Raw genomic sequence first — 22,963 nt, 5'->3', positions numbered from 1 at the left:
GTTTTGAATAATTTACCTAAGTAATCACTTGGATAAATAATTAGGTTAAACAATTTGTATTTTAAGGGGTCTAAAAATGTACAAATGTGAGAGAGATTGCATGGTGCACCAGATCTCAATTCAAATACATGGTGTAAAAAATGAAAAGATCAAAAGCACACTAGTAAGCCAAGCATAGATAAAAGTTTTATTTTTATTTTTATTTACATACTAACTATTACACTGTATATGTCAAATTAGTGACCATAAAATGTAAAATTAAAAGCGTGGATTTAATAATTTTATTTTCAAAATTCTAAAAAAAAGTAAAAATTGGATAAAATGTGCAAATGAGGTTTATTCTTTTTTAATTAACAATGGTTCTAATTTATTAAACAAAAAAAGTGGTACTATATAATAATATATGAAATATTTTTATATGAGCAATAAGTTATACTCTTATTTCTTCTTCTCAAAAAAAAGAAAAAAAAGAAAAAAGAAAAAAGAAGAAGAAGTTATACTCTTATTTCTCTCTCTCTCTCTCTCTCTCTCTCTCTTATTTTTTTATTTTTTTATTTAATTTTTTTTAACACGTTAAGCACCTCACAATAGATATAGTCTTATGCTTACACGTATTTGTTTTGGGCATCATATGATACCAAACTTAATTTTGATGTGTTGACCATACGCAAAATATGCAAATATCAAATTTATTTAAAATAATTGAAGAGTAAAACTGATTCATTGATCCAAATTTGTAGAGAAAGATTAGTGGATTATGTTATATACATATTTTTCAGAAATGTACTTTGATGTTACACATGCGTAGTTAGCATTACCTAACTATTATTTGAAGTGCATGTATAAATTCATTTTTCTATATAAATGTAATTATTTTTCTAGGTAGGTAGGCAATTTTTAAGCTATGAGAACTTTTAATAATTTAATTTTGGCTAGTAGTACAATTTTGAAAGTTCAATATGGGTATGAAACACCCTTGAACGTTTAGACCCCAAATTATAAAATTACCAATTCAAGCTTTATATCAAACAATTAATGTGCGGAACATGATAACAAGCTTATAATAGAATTGATAAACAATCTAAGCCAAATATAAACACATCCACAGTAGTAAATATAAGGCAAATATAAAGGAAAGGAAGATGCAAACACACGAACAACACACGATGTGTTATCGAAGAGGAAACTAAAGTCCTCGGCGTAAAACCTCTCCGCCGCCCTCCAAGCGGTGATAAAATCCACTAAAGAATATAGTTGGGATACATGAACAGCAGAAGACCCTCCAAGCCTAATCTACCCAAGTACCTAAGCCCTCTAAGCTTCTTGCTTCAACGAGGTTACGCCGAACCTATTTCTTCTTTAGCTTGCCGGATTCCGCTACTTGACCATAGCATCAACCAATGTATATTGGTTCCTTTCCAAACTGCTTCCCTAAGCACCAAATGGACCTTCTCATAGACGTGAGTGTGGTGAGATAAGGGTTTGGTAAATGACCTCTCAAGGATATGACAATGGAGAGGAAGAGAGTAGAGGAATTTGTAGAGTCTCTTTGGATGAAGATTGGGGATGAGGCAATCTTGTTTTTCTCTAGGGTTTTCTCTCACAAAATTCTCTCTGGAAGCTCTCTCAAAATGATGGGTATAAGGGTGTATATATAGTAGGGTGAGAAGGGAATGCAAAACGTCAGTTTTTGCCAAACAGGGCAAGTTGGCGACTTGATCTCGCGGCTTGTCCAAGTCGTGATGTAACGGCCTGACCAGACTGGAACTTTTGTCCTGTAGCGTGACAGCTGGCGCAACCCTTCAGCTTCCCAGTGTACCTTTCACGTGCCAGCCTTTGGCGGCTTGCCAGTCGCGATCCACCCGCGAGTCCTAGCAGCGAGTCTCTGTTTTTCTTGCACACTCTTGAGCTTTTCTTCACATCTTCTCACATACTACCCTTACAATTTTTCCACTTAAATACAGGGTTGCTAAGTGCTAAATTACAAGCAAATTGGTCACGGAATAAAGCCAATTAAATGGTTGATTAAATTCAACCTTACAATTTTTAATATTTATTCTTTTGAACAATTAACTTGTTAGGGTCTAGTATGTGGTTAACATATATGCAAGGTTATAAATTAACCAAACTGTTTATGAGCAGCTCAACTTTAGCTTGGAAAATATTGTTCATATTCATTTTTTTAGTAAACAAGCCAAGTTTAAGCTTGAATATTAAAAAGCTAAACTCAAATATAATAATATATTCGTGAACAAGCATGATCAATTTAACTATATATAATATTGTATTTTTATTTGTATAATTGTCCAAAAATATACTAATATAGCCTTGAGAATGGATTGTGTAAGTTTGTAACTAGGTTCAAATAATATCAAATTCGTATGTGTAGTTTATTGATAATATAAATAGTTCATTAGTAATAAAATTCAAACATTTGTGAAGGGGTAAGAAATTTTGGTCATGGTTTTATTATAAATGTGAAAAGAATAATTTAATCAAGTAACTCATGAATAAGTTTAAGCTTGTTTGATAAGAAAATGAATCAAGCTTGAACAAGTAATCTTATTTAGTAATGATGTCGATCTCAGCTCATGTTCAAAATAAAATTTAATGGACAACCTTGAATTTTTAATACTCGACTTGGCTTGGCTTGTTTACAATCCTACATATATGGTATGTGAGAGAGAGAGAGAGAGAGAGAGAGAGAGAGAGGAAACATATTGATATGTTATAGGAATAATAGACGTAGTGAAAATGAAAAATGAATACAATGTATTGAAAAAAATTCTTGATGACTTTGACATATTTTTTTAATAAGTACAAATATTATAAATCAAGGAAAGGGGGAGGGTCCAAAACCATCTCTAAATATTGGAGAGGAGACCAATCAGGGAGAGAAGAGATATTTAGGGGCCCATCCCAATTATAGTGGACAGCCCAACATACAATATTATGAGCTAAACAATTGATGTTCATGTTTACAAAACAAATTATAGTCCCAACAAGATAGGGAGTTGAAGGAATAAAAAATAGATAACAAATAAGGAGAAATAAAATCTGAGGTATTGACTGAATGATGCTGTAGGGCTTCAAGCACGTAGAGGGATTCCCCTTCAACAAATGGCTTTGACACCATCTTTTGTGTTTAAAAGGTGGAAATTCGAGATTGGAATTGTGTGAATTTGTGATTGTAAAAGGTGTTGTTTTAGCTAAAATCGAATATCTTTACTTCGTAATCATAAAACTAATCTGTGGAAGGTGAAAACGTTTTTGTTTTGTAAGAATAGTGGGCCTTATCTATATCATATTACGTACAAGATCAATAAGTCAAGAGTAAAAATATTATTAACGTGTAACATGTTTTTTTTATAATCACACCGATCAATGATTTTATCACCCAATAGCTAATTTTTACGTTGAGCTGTAAATGAACTGAGCTTTATTGTGTAGTGAGTATTCAAGCTTGACTCAACAACGAATGTAAAATATTCAAATTTGGTTTGAGCTTGAACCAAGTCTATAAATGATTGAGCTCGAATTTGTAAAAAAATCTAAAGGTTTAAGCTTAACTTGGCTTGGCTTGATTAATTAATCAAGCCGAGATTGCACTCAATATCAAGCTCAAATTCAAGTTTAATATCAAGTTTTGAGTTTGAGGTTCAAGACAAGTGTATCATCAAGCTCATATCAAGTTTATTAGTATCAAGCCTATTTGGTTTGGACAAATAATCCAACTCCCAATTACTTAAAGTCTTAGTAAAATATGGATTTAATTGTCAAGCTCATATCAAAACTTATTAGCAAATCTATAATCGAGTCTAGACTTAGCTTCTTTTGTATTTAGCCTTAGTGTTCATGAGCAATTGTTAATGAACAATTTATTTATTTTCTCGGGCTTGGCTCGTTTATTAAACAAGTAGGTTGGAATTGTGTGAATTGGTGAGTGTAAAAGGTGGGCCAAAATGGACATTTGTCAATTTTGCCAAAATTTTCCAGCAAAATACCCATGTTCTAAAACTATCTAGCAAAATGCCCTTGTTTTAAATTCGATTTTCTAAAAATCGAGTTTCAATGAAAAACTTGAGTTTTAGAAAATCGAGTTATGTGAAATCAAACTTAAAAAAAAAAAAAAAAAATGGAACTTGAGTTCCATGTAAAATTTCTCGCTTTACTCGATTTTCATCAAATTGAGTTTTTCATTGAAACTCGATTTTTTACAAATTAAGTTTCAAAACGGGGGCATTTTGTTAAATAGTTTCAAAACATGAGTATTTTGCAACATTTTTTGAGCAAAAGGGACAAATACCAATTTTGACCGAAAAGTTGCTTACAGCTCACATGATATCTCCTTCTTTACAAGTAATGTGGATGGTGAAATCATGATTGTATTGTTAGAATAGTGAGCCTTATCTGTATTCCATTTATACAAGAAGGATATATTAAGAGAGAAAATTTTGCTAACATGTAACATGGTTTTTAAATCATAAAGATCGATGACTTTGTCTCTCAATAGTTAGTGTTTTTTATACTTCAATGATGAAAATTTGAGGTTGGATCACTGTTACTAACAAAAAAGGTGTTATTTTTTCTTCGTACAAATGAGAATGAGATTCATGAGAAAGCAATCGTAGAAATTACTCAATGGAAGGAGGTATTAAACAAAAAAAAAAAAAACCCCTTAATGGATGTGTGTAACTCATGACCAATAAGTAGAAAAAAAGTGGTGTTAATCTGTTGTTTGACAAATAGAGAAAAAAAATGTGTAGTGGTGAAGACTGAAGAAGATAATGTCTGATGTGTTAAATACTATAACAAAAAAAAAAAAAAAAAATAAATAATAATAAAGTATAGCGAGGATAAGAAAAATGGGAACCCAACTGACCATATTTGTCTTAATAATTCCATACTGTCTTTCCTCCTACGGGGTTTCCACTGGTTTGCTGCTACGTCATGTGATTGGTTACAAGTATGAAAAAAAAGGAGAAGGAAATCCCAAGTGCATTAAACTATACACCACAATTCATGGCATAATGAGTCCAAAAGGTCTTCAACTTTAGATAATTTTATTATTTACTGATTTTTCGTCTTTTGTGGACCCTAGAAAAGATAGATATTGTTGCTTCAATTGAATATTCATTTGAGGAAACATGAGGGGTCGCATTTTTTATTTTATATATTTTAAAATATATATTATTATACTTAATCATCTTCATGATCTTATAGATCAAGAAGATGGGAATGTATCAGCCATTGATCAAACTTAGGATACTAATTAATTAAACCCTCCTCCTAATATTACTTCCTTTTATTTTTTATTTTTTTAGATGTTTCAAGATAACCCACTCACTCGCTCAGATTGAATTAATAACCTTTGTCATCATTAAAGATGAAATGTCATTTGAACTACAAACTATTCATCACTATTACTTGTCTCCTTCAATTTAGTTCTTTATTATTTCTCCCATTATTGTTGCGCTAATGCAAATATGTTGATCCCCATGTTTAGGGAAGAAGAAGAAGAAGTAAAGAGCAAGTAATGTCCCTAATTTGATTCTTACCGACTATAATTTTCCTATCAATAAGTGACATTACCTTTTATTTTTTTCTCCATCAAAAACCAAAAGTAATGTCCCTAATTGATAGGAAAATTATAGTCGGTGACAAAATCTAATAACCGAAACTAAGGTAAAGAGAGCCATGGATCCTCGAAGTTGAAAACCCCCCAAAATGACAAAAGGAGTCATTGTACACATTTGCCAAAGTTGAAAAAGGGATTTGAGATGAGTGAACATGTACTACAGTGTCTATAGAGCTAAAATCCAAAGGACAATCTGACTTCTACCATCCTTTGCTTTGGTCAGGAGTAGGAGATGCAACAGTCATATGTCACAAGTTTATTCTTCTTACAAATTTTATTGTATATAGGTACTCTAAGGTTGTGCATTTTGCTGTATGTAGAAATCACCGTACTCACCAATTATTTTGCAACAATATCTTGAAGGTAAGTATTCAATGTATTTAAAAAAAAAAAATTATTCAAAGTATTTAGATATATTATGGCCTAGGTGACTTAAATTTTTAATAGGTTTATGTACCTGTAGAATAAATATTTTAATCTTAACTTAGTCTATAATTAGTTTGGGATTAGTTAAGTATTATCTAGTACACAAATTTTACATTGAATTCATTATAATATAAGTATTTAATCTTAATGTGTAGTTGTTAACGATTTCTTACCCTAAACGTAAGCTGTTAGATCGAATCATGTAAATCTTTGTGTACTCTCTCTTTCATATTTTTACTTATCATTCAATAATCGCACACAATAACACAACAATTTTAACGCGGTACATGGGTTTTTAGATCATAAAGAAAAACACTTTACTATATTTTTGGCTAAGAAGCCAAAATTTAGCATTAGTTTAAGGAGAATTTAGCATTAGTTTGGCATTATGCATTGTGAATCATCAAAGTACTTATCATTCAATAATCGCACACAATAACATAACAACTTTCACACGGTACATGGGTTTTTAGATCATAAAGAAAAACAATTTATATTTTTGGCTAAGAAGCCAAAATTTAGCATTAGTTTAAGGAGAATTTAGCATTAGTTTAGCATTATGTATTGTGAATCATCAAAGTATGCTTTGAATTTTGCATCATTGTCAAAACTCTTTGAGAAAATTTATCAAAAAAGTCCTAAAAATCTTTATAGCTCAGAACATAACAAAGGGTAGGTTAGTAGAGAACATAACAAAAGAGAGGGTTGAAACTTTTAGAGGTTAGAAAGTGACTAGAAGAATCAACGGCCAAGTATCAGGTAACAATTGACAAGTGGTATGTAGAGTGACAGTGTTCTAATAGGGTAACACTTTGGTTTTTGGGTCAGGGGGAGGGTATACTCATGATATGAGACAGTGGAGGACCATGACTAGACCTGACCATAGAAAAACTTATCCTCAAATATCCAAAAAAGATTTATTAAAATGAAAGTTTAAAGAAAGTTGAATCAATAATTCAAATTAAAATTTAATTTATAGTCTTTAATCAATAATTCAAATTAAATTTTAATTTAACTATAAATTTGTACCAAGTGTCCTTCTAATTTTTATTTTTTATTTTATATATAATTTGATGCCAAATGTTTTTAGATTTTAGATGCACTCCAATTTCACATTAAGTATCATTTTGATTATACTCTAATTTTGTATTAGTTATATTTACATACAAATTTATTCATCTAAACTTCAAAAATATAAAAGGGCTTAATTCAAATTTATTAGCTTTTTAAGTAATATTATGAATGTATATATAATTGTGTGTATGTGAAATTGTGATTGATCTTAATTATACTTGTGCATATATACAAAGTTACAAACTAACATACGTAAAATTAAAAGACGTTTGATTTTTGGTTGATCTTATAATATTTTACCACATAAGCTTTTGAGGATTCACAATTTTACAAGTTAAATTCTAATATAATTTTTTTTTTTAAATTTGATTTAGATTATATATATATATATATATGTAAGTATCTATATAAATAAAATTATTTTTTATATTAAAACACTCAATTAGGAAATTTTGACATCACATATGTATAAAAAACAATCATAATAAATATCAATTAATAAATATCTATTTAATAGTTACCTAAGAAAAGACAATCATAATAAGTCTTCATTAATAATTATCATAATTATATATTTAATAGATCTGTAGAAATAGACAATCATAATAAATATCTATTAATAATTATCATAATTATATATTTAATAGTTTCATAAGAAAAGACAAACATAAAAATATTCATTAATAATTGCCATAATTATATATTTAATAGATCTATAGAAAGAGACAATCATAATAAATATCTATTAATAGTTATCATAATTATATATTTAATATTTTCATAAGAAAATAAAATCATAATAAGTCTTCATTAATAATTACCATAATTATATATTTAATAGATATGTAGAAAGAGACAATCATAATAAATTAAAATTATATTCTATCTTTAAGCTCTTTTGAAAAAAAAAAAAAATTTCTACATTTAAAAACTCAATTAGAAATTTTCCACATCATATTTGCATACAAAAATAATCATAATAAATATCTATTAATACCATCATGCACCTTTAGCATGATAGTCACTCGATAAGTATAAAATTCTTGTAGGGTGGAGGTAGGAGGGGGGGCAAGAGCTGGAGTTCAAATCTCCAAGAAAGAGCTTTACACACATATACATTTAGATTATGTTAGAATATACTTTCTATATTGTATCAAAATATCTAATAATAATTATCATAATTATATATTTAATAGTTTCATAAGAAAAGACAATCATAATAAGTCTTCATCAATAATTACCATAATTATATATTTTAATAGTTTTGTAGAAGGAGACAATCATAATAAATATCCATTAACAATTATCATAATTATAAATTGGGTCATGCTAATGAGTGCTCTTAGGACATTGATTAACAATCTATTTTAGGAAAGTTTTGACACAATTTTTATGGAAAATGAAAAAAGCTGTCAAAGCATTAATTGCATTTTTTTTTCTTTTTCTCAGAAAAATTTTCTTTAAATGGATTGTTAACTAATGCTCTAAGGACATTTATTAGCATTTTCTTTATAAATTTAATAGTTTCGAAAAAAATGAAAATCGTAACAAATACCTATTAATAACTACCATAATTATCAAATTAAAATTATTGTATAAAAATAAAAATAAAATGATTTTTCTATTATAAATAATTAACATAATTATCAAATCGCACACACACACACACACACACACACACACACACACACATATTGTTTCTTTTTTGAGAAACATCATATTTAAAGCGGAAGCTGAGAAAAGTTCAATCAAGAATCCAAATTAGATTCTAATTGAACTCCAATTTTGTGCAAAGTGTACTTTTAATTGTCCTATAATTTGATGTTAATTGTCTTTATAATTGTCTTATAATTTGATGCACTCCAATTTCATATTAAGTTTGTTTTCGATTATACTTTAATTTAATATTAGTTATATTTACTTGCAAATTTGTTCATTTAAACTTGAAAATATAAAAGGAATTAATTTAAATTTATTAGCCTTTTACATAATACTATAAATGTGTACAATTTGTTACTTACTAGGTACAAAAATATTGGTGTGAGTATAATTGTGATTGTTCTTAATTGTATCCATGCATATACATGATGTTATAGGAAAATTCTTAGGTACTCTCGAATTACGAAAAAACGGTGCTTTCTCTTCTTATATTCATGGCGGATCTCACCATGAATTTAATGAGTAGATTTTACCATGAATGTAAGAGGAAAAAGTACTATTCTCCGTGCTTTGAAAATTCCTAAGAATTACTCGATGTTACAAACTAGTATATATAAATTTGAAGATGTTTAACTTTTGGTTAACCACATACTCCCTTAGTCCAAATTGTTGGTTATGTTTCAAAAACTCAATATTTTAAGGGAACATTATTTATTATTTTGTCTCTTATATAAAAAATATAAGTTTCGAAAACTAACTTAAATAAATTGTTGGTTGTGTTTAGAAAACCCAAATTGTAAATGTTCCTTAAAATAAAATAGGGGCATAATAGGAAAGTTAGTAAATTTGTGACTAATCCCAAATTTTAGAAACAAGACAACAATTTTGGACATCCTAAAAAGGAATATAAGACCAACAATTTGGAACAGATGCAGTATTATTTTATTAAATAAGTTTTTGAGTTCTCACAATTTTACACACCAACATTCTAATATATACCTTCTCAAAAAAAAAAAAAATTCTAATATATATATTTTAATTGATTTTAAATCTATTTTATATTTAAACTTTCAATTAAAATTTTGCGACATCGTTTCCATACGCAAGAAAGATAATAATCAATATCTATAAAAATTACCATAATTATTAAATTTAATAGTTCCATAAAAATACAATCATAATAAATATCTTATAATAATTACCATAATTATATATTTAATAGTTCCGTATAAGAAGACAATTGAAATAAATACTTATTAATAATTATCATTATTATAAAATTTAATATTTCATAACAAACAAGATCAAAATAAATATTCATTAATAACTGTCATAATGATCAAATTTCACATTTATATATTATATAAAATAAAATAAATTAATCTTTTAGATAAAATTATATTTTATTGAACTTTATATCTTTTTTGTGCATTAAATAGGTTGCTAACTTTTTTTTGTTTTTTTTTTTTTTTTTGAGATTACTAATTTTTTATTTTAAAAGAAAAATACATGTGTGCACGTGCACGCACACAAGGAGAGGAATTAAAGTTATAACACAAAAATACATTATAAATTCTATACACACAAGGTAAACTAGTTGAGTTTTTTATTTTTTATTTTTTTATAAATATATATATTTTTTTATGTTAAGTAATTTTTAATATTTTACATATGGGATCAACTCTCCAATGCCCTTTTTTTTTTTTTTTTTTAAATGGGGGGGGGGGGGGTGGTTGTTTAAACACGAAATCTTAAAAGATCTGGTCAAAAGAAGTCAAGTAAAATAATAAAATATAAAAAAATTTTAGAAGATAATATCAGAAAATATTCTAATAAGTGATCACTCTAGGCTTTTGTTTAATTTTTTATTTATTTATATTTTTTAAAAAATGGGTGGTGGCAGTCTTTCTTTTACTATTGGGTGTGGGAGGTTGGGGGTTCAATTGCCCCACCGTGACCTCCTCTGTCCGCCACTGCATATAACATTAACAACTCAGCCAAATACTAGTAATGATCTCTTGAAGGAGGATTTAGTGTAAATAAAATTTTGGAAAACTTTATATTTTATTTTCTTGTGGATTCAAATTTTTTTAATAGGCTGATGAGTATTACTGATCCCACGCACTTTCTAGAATTCTTTTATTTATGTGTGAGTTTAATCACACTCTTCTAGAACTACTTACATTGATACCATAATAAAATATTACGGATTCAAAAACTAAATCTGATAAATAAATAAATAATAATTTAATGTTTATTCTAACATGAATCGATCACATCATTTCCTCAGTTATGTTTGATGTCAAATTTCATGCTTCCTTGAATCAGGCCAGGCTTGTAATCAACCCTGTGATTTAGTAGAGAGAATCTAACCCCGCTTGACCAAATCTGTGGAACTGAAATGCATAAAGCATATATAGGGGAATGACCAAAAATTGCCCTGATTGATTGAATGACTAATCGCTTAATCTGAATCCTAATACGAAGAAACTTTGACAACTCGGTTTGTAGGTAGAAATCAAAAGTTTAGATATATGAGTTCATGCACCAAATACCTAGGCTTCTGATTCTCACAAAAAAAGAAAGAAAAAAAAGCATATAGGCATGATCAAAAATTGCCCTGATTGATTGAATGACCTATATCACTTAATCCAAGTCCTAATATGGAGAAACTTTGACCACTCAGTTTGTAGACAGAAGTCAAAAAGTTTAGATATATAAGTTCATACATCAAATACCTAGGCTTATGATTCTCTAAAAAAAAAATAAAAAACAACAACAACAACAACTAGGCTTGTAGTTGTACGTACTTTTGATTGATTTTACTTCAATGCTAAGACGGTCCAATTCAATGAAGACACGTGCAACTTGTACATGAGCTATCTTCCATGATAGCTCAGTTCGTGTCTTCTTTGTTGAGATATATATGGAAAAAGGAATCCATTGAATTATTTTTGAGATTTGCCATTCTTTACCAATACAAATTGTTACCGCGTGTAAGATTTGTTTGGCATTGCTGTTGGATTTTGGGAATGCTGAGTTATAAATAATCCCATATCATATATGCATAAGATTTCGAAATGCAATTTCAAATATTGCTGGTTTGTACAATCTCATCAAAATTTCTTTTATGACTTCTGTTGTTGTTATAAAAACAAATGTAATTATACAAGGATTGAGCTAATTGTTATCAAGAGTTTGTAGCTTAATTGATAATTTAAATTTAGTGTTTCTAATGGAGGTATTCAAGATTTATTTGAATTATTTCATTAAAAAAATTGCATTCAAACTTAGTACAAGATTGTCACCTCAAAGTCTCAAACTTGTTTCGTTGGGAATATTTTTGAAATTATATAATGCGTTGCTAACTTAGAAGCACTGATGACTTCCACTAATTCTATACCAACATGATAAGAATAAAAGTATCACCATGGCCATTGTTTTATTTCTTTGAAGCAACTGTTGTCTTATTGTCTATCTTACTTCTAGGACAGCACATGAAGCCTCATTGCATTACATTTTTTTTAAGGAAAAAAATTTCTATGCTTACAGTAAATTTCCCAATAAAATTAAATAATGTTAAATGTCAGTATCCAACATGCTGAAGAATAGCATACGCATTTTAGGAACGAAAATGATGCCACCCAATAAGGTTGAAACCGAAAGAATCTTGCTTTTAATGCAATAATGGTCTTAATTAAAATAATTCTTTGTGCAAGTCCAAAGTTAAAACAAAGTGGGATATTCCAAATTTGGATATGTCTACTATATTCAATACTTTAAGGAGTCTTATTTGGTGCTTAGGGTAAAGTATTCAATCAACCAAATGAGAGCATCTAGAAAAGATGATTTCATCTTCTAAAAAATAAATTAAAAAAAGAATAGATGGATTCAAACCAGAACCCTACTGTAATTGATCTGATGCTAGAATATTCCGACACACCCTCAAACCACATTTAGAACAATGGATTAAAAAAATCTGATTAAATAGGTTTAACAAATCTCTTGGAAATCAACATGCATAAATAGAGGCTGGGTTGCTGTGATTGGCTTGATTGATAGCGAGTCTGTTTGAGGACTCAATCTACTTTGAGTACTCTTGCAACTACCATAATCTACTCTTACAATGCATGGATGATGAGAAACATTAGACACATAGTTTGATGCATATGAGCAAATATATAAACACATATATAATCACATATAAAAGGAGGTACATGCAACCACAATAATAACATAAAAAAATTGTATGAAATGCACAAGGCTTCTGTTTTTGTGGGGTCTGAAGAGATGGTTAGTAAAAAATTTTACTTCCGAATTGGTCATTTAATATATAGGATTTCTATCCCCAAGATTAAAACTTTGTAAAAGTCTTTATAGTGAAAGGAAGTGCCAATGTTAACAAAGAGTGGAATTAGCATTTCCTCTTCTTAGGAACAAAACAAATTAGCCTACTCTTTGTTGTAATAGAAAATTGTAGTAAAAAAAAAAAGCTGTCCTAGCTAATATCAAAACAAAAACTTAGTAAATTGAAGTTCTGCTCATTATTAGGATTTAGGATCTCCTTTGGCTTGAAGTCATGTATACTGTATACCTTACCAAAAATTGAAGTAATGCACTCATAACTGGGGAAGTTTCCCTTAAGTTGTTCTAGGAAATGAGGATTTTTTAGGCAGGGATATTTGCATCACCATCAACCAAGATACACATGGCACACATAAATCCGGGAATTTGGACATACCAATTTATGAAAACACAGCATAAGGTCCATTTTTTCCTTTTAATGGATAAGTTACGTAACACCTTTGCAACCACAAATGATCACAATCATCCTCATACTATTTTTAGTAGACAAAAAGGTCTTGTTTGAGTATGATTTTAATGAAACACATTCAAAATCTATATATTCGATTGAATGAATGTGCTTAGATTTTTTTGTTTTTTGTTTTTACAATTTAAGCTAATTGATAACTTATTTGTGGAAAAGGGTGTAGATTCTGTAGAACAGATAGGTGATTTGGCATTTTACAATGCAGCTAATAAAACTTCACCTTCTCCAAATCATTGTTTCTGGTAACCATCTTGTAAAGACCCGACCTTCCCATGTTTGTGTCACGTGAACAACATATGCATGTAGAATGAGAATAATGCGCCTGTGTGAGGCGCATGCTCACGAGCCAATGTCCCATGTTCGATGGTCATCTTCATCAGAGAAGGGGTAGCCCATGTACCGTATATCTAACAAAGGACGGGGGGCCATGCATGGTTGATATGTATATTTGTATTTGTTTGTGTGTGTGTATATATATATATGGAATGAAGTAATAGTCTTGCTTAGGTTATTGTTAAGTGAGCATGGCAACCACACAAAAAGAGAGTTAGAAGCAATAAAACAACAAAAGAATTAATTGGATCATTCTAACTTCTTGTCTATGGATAAAAAGGAGAAATTGTAGGAGACAGTGGAAGGATTCTAAATCAAAGAACAAAATGACCCATTATGTAATGCTTTAGGACACCCCTAAAAATGTTGGAGTACTAAAGGATTGGTGGTTTTTGGGAGCCCACTTGGGGTCATATGGGACAAAAGGAAGAAAATCTAACCGCAAAATACCAAAGGGAACTTTACTACTTTTCTTTAGGATATGACCAACTATACAAGTGAAAAGCTTAGGAGCACTCATCCCACTTTTATTTTTGGTTGGAGGACAGAAACGCCCCTTGAATAGATTCCGAATTTGTCTTTCCAATTCATTCTTGACAAGAGGGTTCCCCACAGCTAGGTAAGAATGGATGCCATCCTTGAAAGTTGTAATTAATTAATTTGTGATTTTCTTTCTTCAAATAATGAAATTTTTCTCAACCAAAACCCAAAAGAGAAGAAAAGGAAAAAAAAAACTAATTGATGCTGATGCCCCCCAAGTGAACATATGAGTCAAGACAGAAGTTTCACCAATTTCGAAAGGGCAAGTTGGGAAGTCAATTAATAAATTTTGATGGATTTTAATTCAAGTGAAGGGTGGCATTGTCCTATAGTGAACAGAGATTAGGACCCAAAGTAAAGGTGGGTATTGTCCTATAGTTTAGAGATATTAGGACCAAAATGGCCGGGGATGGTGATTTAGATGTTTTTCTACTTGAGGACAAGACAAAGGCACATGGAGAGAGAAAAGGGCCCTCTCCTTCCGTGGGAGCCCCTTTTGGTTTTTGAGAGGTTGAGAGATGCCTTTATTTGGTTCAGTTATATTGTTTGTAGAGGACAAGATGGTCCTTTCCATTTTTGTTCTTTCCCTTGTCCAATACAAAAACACTTGCTCTCCTTTCATTTCCTTGTCCCCTTCTATCTACACTCCCCAACACCACTCAAACCCCTCTATGAAAGAAAGCACCATTCCCTCCCAACACTCACTCACTCACTAATTGATCTCACCCAACTTGTCAAACACCCAATATTATCCTTCCACCCAAAAACACACACACATACACACACACTTAACCTCTCTCTATATATAGTCCCACTACACCCATCATACCTCTCATCTCAACTTCCTATCTATCTATCATCCTATGTTTTCCTTGGACCTAAGTACCACCACTACTATTCCCACTAGCTACAACAACTTGATTCTCATCCTCTAGTTACACAACTTTGATAGTTTCTAAACTTCCAAGAAACCCATTTCTTCTATACACAAATTCTCTCTCTCTCTCTCTCTTCCTTTTTTCTCTTAACAAAACACAATCTCTCTCTCTCTACACACACACGCACCAACATATAACTTTCACTATGCCTTCAAGACTCTCAGATGCCTTTAAAGCCCATCCTGTTCAGCTACACCCCAAACACCAAGACTTTAACTCACTTCAAGAACTACCTGACTCGTACAAATGGACACAACTAGACGAGTACCCTTCTTGTGAATCATATAGCTCAGAGTCAGTGCCACTCATCGATGTTACTGACCCAAATGCCCATACACTCATAGGCCATGCATGCAAAACTTGGGGTGTGTTCCAAGTTACAAACCATGGCTTCCCAACAAAACTTCTTGATGACATTGAGAGTGTTAGTAGATGCCTTTTCTCACTACCCCAACAGCAAAAGCTCAAAGCAGCTCGTTCCCTAGATGGTGTTTCAGGCTATGGACTAGCTCGGATTTCTTCCTTTTTCCCAAAGCTCATGTGGTCCGAGGGCTTCACTATTGTAGGGTCTCCACTTGAACATTTTCGCCAACTTTGGCCCCAAGAATACAGCAAATTCTGGTACTCACACATGCTCATGCACGTGTAAAAGCGCATTGCTTGTTTGCTTTTTATGGTCACAATTTTATGTGGGGAGGAAAGTACTAAAGCCAAAACATAAAAACCCATATTCTTTTCTTAATGCAATTAGCAAAGATTACAATGAGAGCTGTGGACCCACAAAAAAGATTTGAAGTGATAATATCAACAAAACAAAACCCATTCNAAAAAAAAAAAAAAAAAAAAAAAAAAAATGGACAACTCTTCCACAATAAAATGACAATGAACAAAATTAAATGAATTTAGTGTAGGATTCATTGTCACCAGCTGTAGTTTGGACAGTGAAATATTTTTCATGTGTTACGTGTTTGCACATTAGGCGAAGAGAAGTATATTTCTGGACTTTCTTTTTGCCATTTTTTCTAACTTTTAGTGCAGTTCTATTTTCATTTGTTTTTAGGGGGTAGCATTTAATGACTTGTTTTCTTGTCTCTTTCCCTTTTGTAGTCTATATAAGGTCAGCTACGGAATGTATAAGGCATCCAATAAGAAAGAAGAGCAATGGAATGTATGAACGCATCCAATAAGAAAGAAGTGATATAGCTATCTGTTGCTCTTTCGCTATACAAGAAATGTGTCGTAGTCCAATAAATGATGTTACTACAAAGAGTATTATTCAACAAGTGTAAGGGTTCCTCAAAAAAAAATTGCAAGGAAAATAGCAAGGGAGAAATAGTGAGAGTGGCATGTGTAGCAAAGTGTGTGTTATGTATTAATAGTAGTATCTTGAGGAATTTTTTTTTTAATATGGTTATTAAGAAACTTAAATTATACAAAATCTAATAAAAAATAACGTTATATATTGACGACAACAATAACGACGACGACGAAACTCAAATACATAAAGTCTTACAATTTCTTTCTACGATTTTTTTTTTAAATTGTTGCATGATAATCTTATTATCAATACTGCAAGCTACATCTCTTTCAAAATTTTAGTTAAATAAAAATGTTTTGTATTTTTCTTTTTGTTTGTAAGAGTCTAATATATTGTTTTTAGTTAAATAAATTTTTTCTTGTATTTTTCTTTTTGTTTGTAAGATTCTAATATATTGTTAAGAGGACTAAAGTTAGAGGACAAAGTTTGATTACAAACTTAGTTGTGGCCTAAAACTATAACTTTCACTAAACAAATTAACATGGCTACATATTTTGAAAATCTAACCATTGAATTTTAGTTTCTTTATATTCTTAAAACACATGTCAAATTTTAAACCAATCGGATGTTAATTATTATATGATTCATAATCTTATTTTTTGTGCATTATTTTAGACTACAAAAACTCAAAATTTAAACATTTGATTGATGACATAAGCTATTGACATTTGATTTTCTTGAAGTTTTGCAAGCATGAAAAATATAAATAAATAAAAAATGTAATCCATCTGTAGATTTATCAAAATTCACGTTCAATAAAAAAATATTGAGTAGAGTTGTAGTCTTGACCAAGTTTTTTGCCAAATGGCCCCAACTTTGTCTAAAGTTTAATTATATTTAGCCTAAAAAAATTTAGAGTGGTCACACATATTTTTAAGGATTAAAAAATAAAAACATAAAGTTTTCAAATTTTATATATAATAAATTTTTTTCAATTCAAGGTGGTCCTGTGACCACCCCCTGGCTGGCTGGCTCTAACATGGAGCCGGCCCTATGTATTAAGCATCAATAAAACTTCTATTTTATTAATAACTCCTTTGAATATCCTACTTGAATATGGTAAGATTTATCACAAAGTATTTGACAAGATACTTACCTTTTTGAGTTACAAATTTACTTTGATAAAGTTTCCACAGTAGCAAATTTCTACAATTAGCCTACGTTTGGATTCGGCTGAAAAGCCAACGCGTCTGGCATTTGGCGTTTCATTTTTTTTTTTTTTTTTCACACGTTTGAGAGACAAAATGGCTACTGTTGGACTTTTCAGCCCTTCTCAGCGAGTCAGTGGGTCCTGTGCACTGTTCACAAGACCCACAAACTTTACTTTTGAGCAACTTTTTCATTAAAAATTGGTCCTACGAAATTATTCATACATATAAAAATTATTTTGCTATAGTATTTTTCAATTTTCAGTTTTAGTTTTGCAGTTTTCAACTATATCCAAACGGACCCTTAGTCATTTAAATGTCAATGTTGCACATGTTAATGGCAGGTGTTTTTTTTTTTTTTTTTCAAAAAAGCTACTAAAAAAGGCATATTCATTGGTCATAAGGGCCATGACTAGAGTACACTTGCTATACCATACTTTTGTTTTTAGGGAAAACGTTCAAAAATTAACTCGGATTTTTTTTTTTGAGGAAAACTCATTTTCTTATGTTCGGTAATCCAGAAAATGAGTTATAAAACATTTTTTGCTATTTGACTTTCACAAAAAAAAAATCATTAATATTTTTTGTAATTCTAAATAATTATATAAACAAAAATTTTCATTCTTAAAGACAAACTCCAAATAGATTTCATTTTTGAGCTATTTATGAGCCTTAAATTGGAAAACAAGCCACAAATTCTAAATTTACTTGGAAAATTAAGTCAAAAAGAAAAAGATTGGTTTGGAAAAAAAAAAAAAAAAAAAAAAAAGAGTCAATGGTTGGAAAATGGTGATCAACAATTGATGGAGAAAGAAACCAAAGAGAAAATTTTACATTGGGAGAGCTTTTTTAGTGTGAAGTTTATTTGTAATGGTTTGTTAATTGTAATCACACACACTATGGTACACCCTTCCTTAGGCCAAATGCTTATAAGGGAAGGGTGGGAGGCGTCTTTCTCCGATGTGAGATTAAGCAAATCCGTGCGAGTGGGAGCAAGGGTTGATGGGCAGGTTGACCCTGCCCATCCCAAAACGGACAATAGATTGCACACACTATAGTACACCATTCCTTAAACCAAGTGCTTATAAGGAAAGGGTGGAGGCATCTCTCCCCAATGTGGGATTAAGCAAATCCGTGCGGGTGGGAGCAAGGGTTGACCCTACCCATCCCAAAACGGACAATACCTGATTAGGGAAAGATTCATTCCTCCCACATAATCTATAAGTTTATATTTTATGCATAATTTTAAACTACAAAAACTTGTAATTTAAACAATTTATTAATGAGATAGCTATTGATATTTAATTTTCTAGAAATGTTGCAAGTATAGAAGATATAAGATGAAAATTTAATCTAATGGTGGATTTGTCAAAATTCACTTCCAATAAAAAGATATTGCGTAAGGTTGTAGTCTTAAGCTAAAATCAATTTTGTAGCTAAACTTTGTCAAAAAAAAAACTTAAACAATGTAAATAAGTTAGTGTAATATTATATTGGTAATTGTTATGTGAAACTTAAACAGTCTTAATCTTTTATTCAAACAAAGAAAAAAACTTGCATTACAATTTTTTTTTAGATTGTGTATTTAATTTCTAAATTGGCATGGAATTTCATTGAATTGAGTATAAAAATTATTAGTATTTTAATTGATGTAATTATGAAATATAATTTATACAAAAGTCATTTGTTACTATTATAACTGATGTGCCTACAAAATAAATAAATAAAATGTTAATTATTTGATCTCCATTTTTTTTTTTTTTTTTTTTTTTTTTTTGGGTGCTTAGATTCATAGCGCACTTCTTGATTTTGAGGCATTATTTTGTGATCACAAACTTGTCAAGTCTCACACATGGAATCTAATTATTTGTTTTGTTTTGTTCGGAAGCCTACATGGGATATAATTGTTTTGTTTGGAAGCCAACATGGGATCTAATTGTTTTGTTTGGAAATTGGTAGCCTACTGTAAGATACAAGTAGGTGCATTAGATCATCTTTGACGAATTTGTTAAGTGTCATAGGGCCCAGCTTGTTACTAAACAGTTCTTAAGAGTGTAACATTGATATGACTACCATTGCACACCTCTATCATGTGGCACTCTCATCTCGGTCATGCTTGATTGCTAAGGTATTGTTAGCTCGAGTCAATTCTAAATAATTTGATTGTATTTTATGTCAACAAGGAGAATAATTAAACGATTGATGAACAATGGCTTAGAGGCACGAATTGATGTTGTCCTTAGATAATATTTGCTCGTACACAAATATTGCTACAAGGTTCTTGCAATTCTTTTCTCAGGATACAAGTAAGGGTCATATTTTTATGTAATTGGTATATCCTATGACAAATCACATTATGCTTGTAGTCGGGTAGTTTCTAAGTGGTTTCAAGAACAACATAACAAGTGGTATTGTTAAAAACATGAAGATTACTCAAGCTACCGTGCAAAAAGAACAAAACAGAAAGTCTCATCAATACCTATCTCAACACCTTTGATCTATTGAGTTGAGAGATTTTTGATATAGCCTGCGACATGTTCTAATTGGCTATTTGTATATAGGTTTGTGTAAATGTAATAGGAATAAAAGGCCAATTAAGCTCAAATTTAAATAAGGTGGTAAAGAAAAAAAAAAACCCTAACCCTAATACTTCATAAAGTTTTTATTTTTATTTTTATTTTTTTATTTTATTTTTATTTTTTTATTGAAACCCTAGCCTCCACCTTTTAAACTTGTGAATTCAAAAAACAGAGCAAAGAGAACTTGTTCGGACTCTTGTGCACTTTATTACCACTCACTTTTACCTTTTTATCTCTCTACTACTTTATATTTTAACGTTACAATTTCATTACCCTTTCATCTTCCTTTTATTTTGACTCTTCTTCTTCCACACAAAATGTTCATGACTACCTTCCTAATTCAGTGATCAAAAAATGCCTCTAAGAAGTCCATGAAATTTTTTTGTCATGCTACTCCTTTTGAATTGCTAGCATCACTCTTTTAGTTACGCAGTACATGTTTGCAAGGTCCTAAAAGTTAAAATACACATCAATATCAATCAATAAATACAAATAAATATATTGACTGACGTGTATTTTAACTTTTAGGACTACCTATAAGAGGGAAGGTATTGCATGCAATTTTTTTGAATGATTGAGATTGATAGTTGGAAAAAGTAACTTTCAATCTCAACCATTGATTCAAAAAACTTAAGAAAAATTTTAAAGTAAAAAGTGAAAGTTAAAAAAGTGAAAAGTGAATAAAATTTGTAAGTGGAAATGGTGAATTGCATTGTATTGCACTGGATCCTAATCCTCTATAAGAGAGTTATGAGGTACTTTGGCGCACTCATTTATGGCACACTCGTTGAAAAGATAATTAAAATATAAATAAAAAAAAGTAAGAAGCTAGATTTATTATTATAAAAAAGTGAAGAGCAGACTCCAAAATATATAAATAAATTAAAAGTGAGAAAAAAAAGAAGAAGTAAGAAACTAGATTTATTATTATAAAAAAGTGAAGAATAGACTCCAAAAAATATAAATATATTAAAAGTGAGAAACAAACTGCCAACATATTTATTAGTGCATGACATATATAGAGCAACCACATTGGTGCCATTCTAAAAGCGATTACATAATAATGTTGCCTGATTTTGCAGTGTGAATGAAATAGCTAGTTATTAGAAATATATCTGGCCATTCATTTCACAAAACACATAGCATTATTCTATAAGTTTCACCTTCAAAGAGCCAATATTGTTATTCAGGTTCCTGATCTTAGTTGTCCCTATAAAAGTTCAACGCAAATGAACGAACGATATAAGAGATTTGACACAATGGAAAATAAAATCTCGCAGAACAGTTCCAAAGTTTTCTGAAATCAGACCCAACAGTATATGAGCATATTTATGAACATTGATTCATTATGTTATTATTCCACGAAACCAAACTACCTCTCTTTCAAACATTTAGCAACTAGACAGAGCTATGGCCAATGATGCCATAAAGACATGATCACAAACCTGAACCCATTATAAAACCTTATTTAGTTATGAATGCAAGCTAGCACATTGTTTATGACTATGTTGACATTAACTAACATCTGAGTTTTTCTAAGGCTGTTATGACATTATAAGTTTATAACAGGCATTGTCTATGTAATTTCAGCCATGAAATGGACTGTTTTTATTTTTATGCCAAACTTTGAAACATGAGGCAGGAAATTGGATCGGGATAGTTTTGGCTTTTTTCCTTGACTTTTAATGTCATATTTGCTTCTGTAAGATGCAGTTTATCTTAATTCTACATGTTGCAGCATAATAGGGGAAGAGCATATTACACACTTGGAGTCAAATTGATTTCAATTTGCAGCACACAAGAAAATAGTATTAGTAGCATTAATGAAGAGAACTTCAGCCACTTTTCTTTCTCTCATTTTTGTGAGCTAGGAAAACTTAAAATATTTTTATTGAGATGAGGAAACTTAAAATATTTTTGATGAGATGAGGAAAACATAATTATGTAAAACATTAGGACTCAGAAAAAGAAAAAAGAAAAAAGAAAATAAAGAAACCCAATTATCGGGTATGGGTACTGTAGGGTATATTTTTGTGGCCCAAGCCCAAAATGTTTGGATTATGAGCCCAATGAACTCAAAACAATGAATTTGTAGAGAATGGGTGAAAGAGTTAGGCTGATTGTGGACTCAACAATAGTTAACTACGGTGACAAGAAGGAACTGATAAATAACACACTTCAAAGTCCTTTAACTTGATGTCTGAAGAGGAATATTATTGAATGAAAAATCAATACAAATCTCCAAAAAGTCCCCTTCTTCTTTGGAAGCTTTTTCTTTATATAGCATCCTCCCTCATCATCTTCATCGTCTACTTGTTCTTCATTTAAGTGTCCACTTGAGTATGTGTCACATCAAATTTCTTCCTTAGCTTTCTGTGAGTGGTGGTAGCTGGATTGAAACTGTTCAGGGGTCTTCTCCACATTAATGTGGCCAGAAAAACAGATCCAATGCATTTAATGTGGTGATGGTAGCTTTTCC

The 22,963-nt window shown here is 30.4% G+C and overlaps 1 protein-coding gene across 1 annotated transcript; it reads left to right on the top strand.

Moving 5' to 3' along the window:
- Positions 1-15,430: 15,430 nt before the first annotated feature.
- LOC111999863 (gibberellin 3-beta-dioxygenase 1) lies at positions 15,431-16,258 on the top strand. Its single transcript, XM_065776255.1, has one exon. It carries the CDS (start codon positions 15,585-15,587, stop codon positions 16,086-16,088), a length of 504 nt encoding a protein of 167 aa, XP_065632327.1. The 5' UTR covers positions 15,431-15,584; the 3' UTR covers positions 16,089-16,258.
- Positions 16,259-22,963: the final 6,705 nt, after the last annotated feature.

This window comes from Quercus suber, unplaced genomic scaffold (genome assembly GCF_002906115.3).
Source record: "Quercus suber isolate HL8 unplaced genomic scaffold, Cork oak 2.0 scaffold_131, whole genome shotgun sequence".
Lineage (NCBI taxonomy): Eukaryota > Viridiplantae > Streptophyta > Magnoliopsida > Fagales > Fagaceae > Quercus > Quercus suber.
This window is presented reverse-complemented; position numbering and strand designations above follow the sequence as displayed.

Bases quoted from the DNA above. Each gene is read 5' to 3' on its own strand.
- LOC111999863 (XM_065776255.1), top strand. From the start codon at position 15,585: ATGCCTTCAAGACTCTCAGATGCCTTTAAAGCCCATCCTGTTCAGCTA.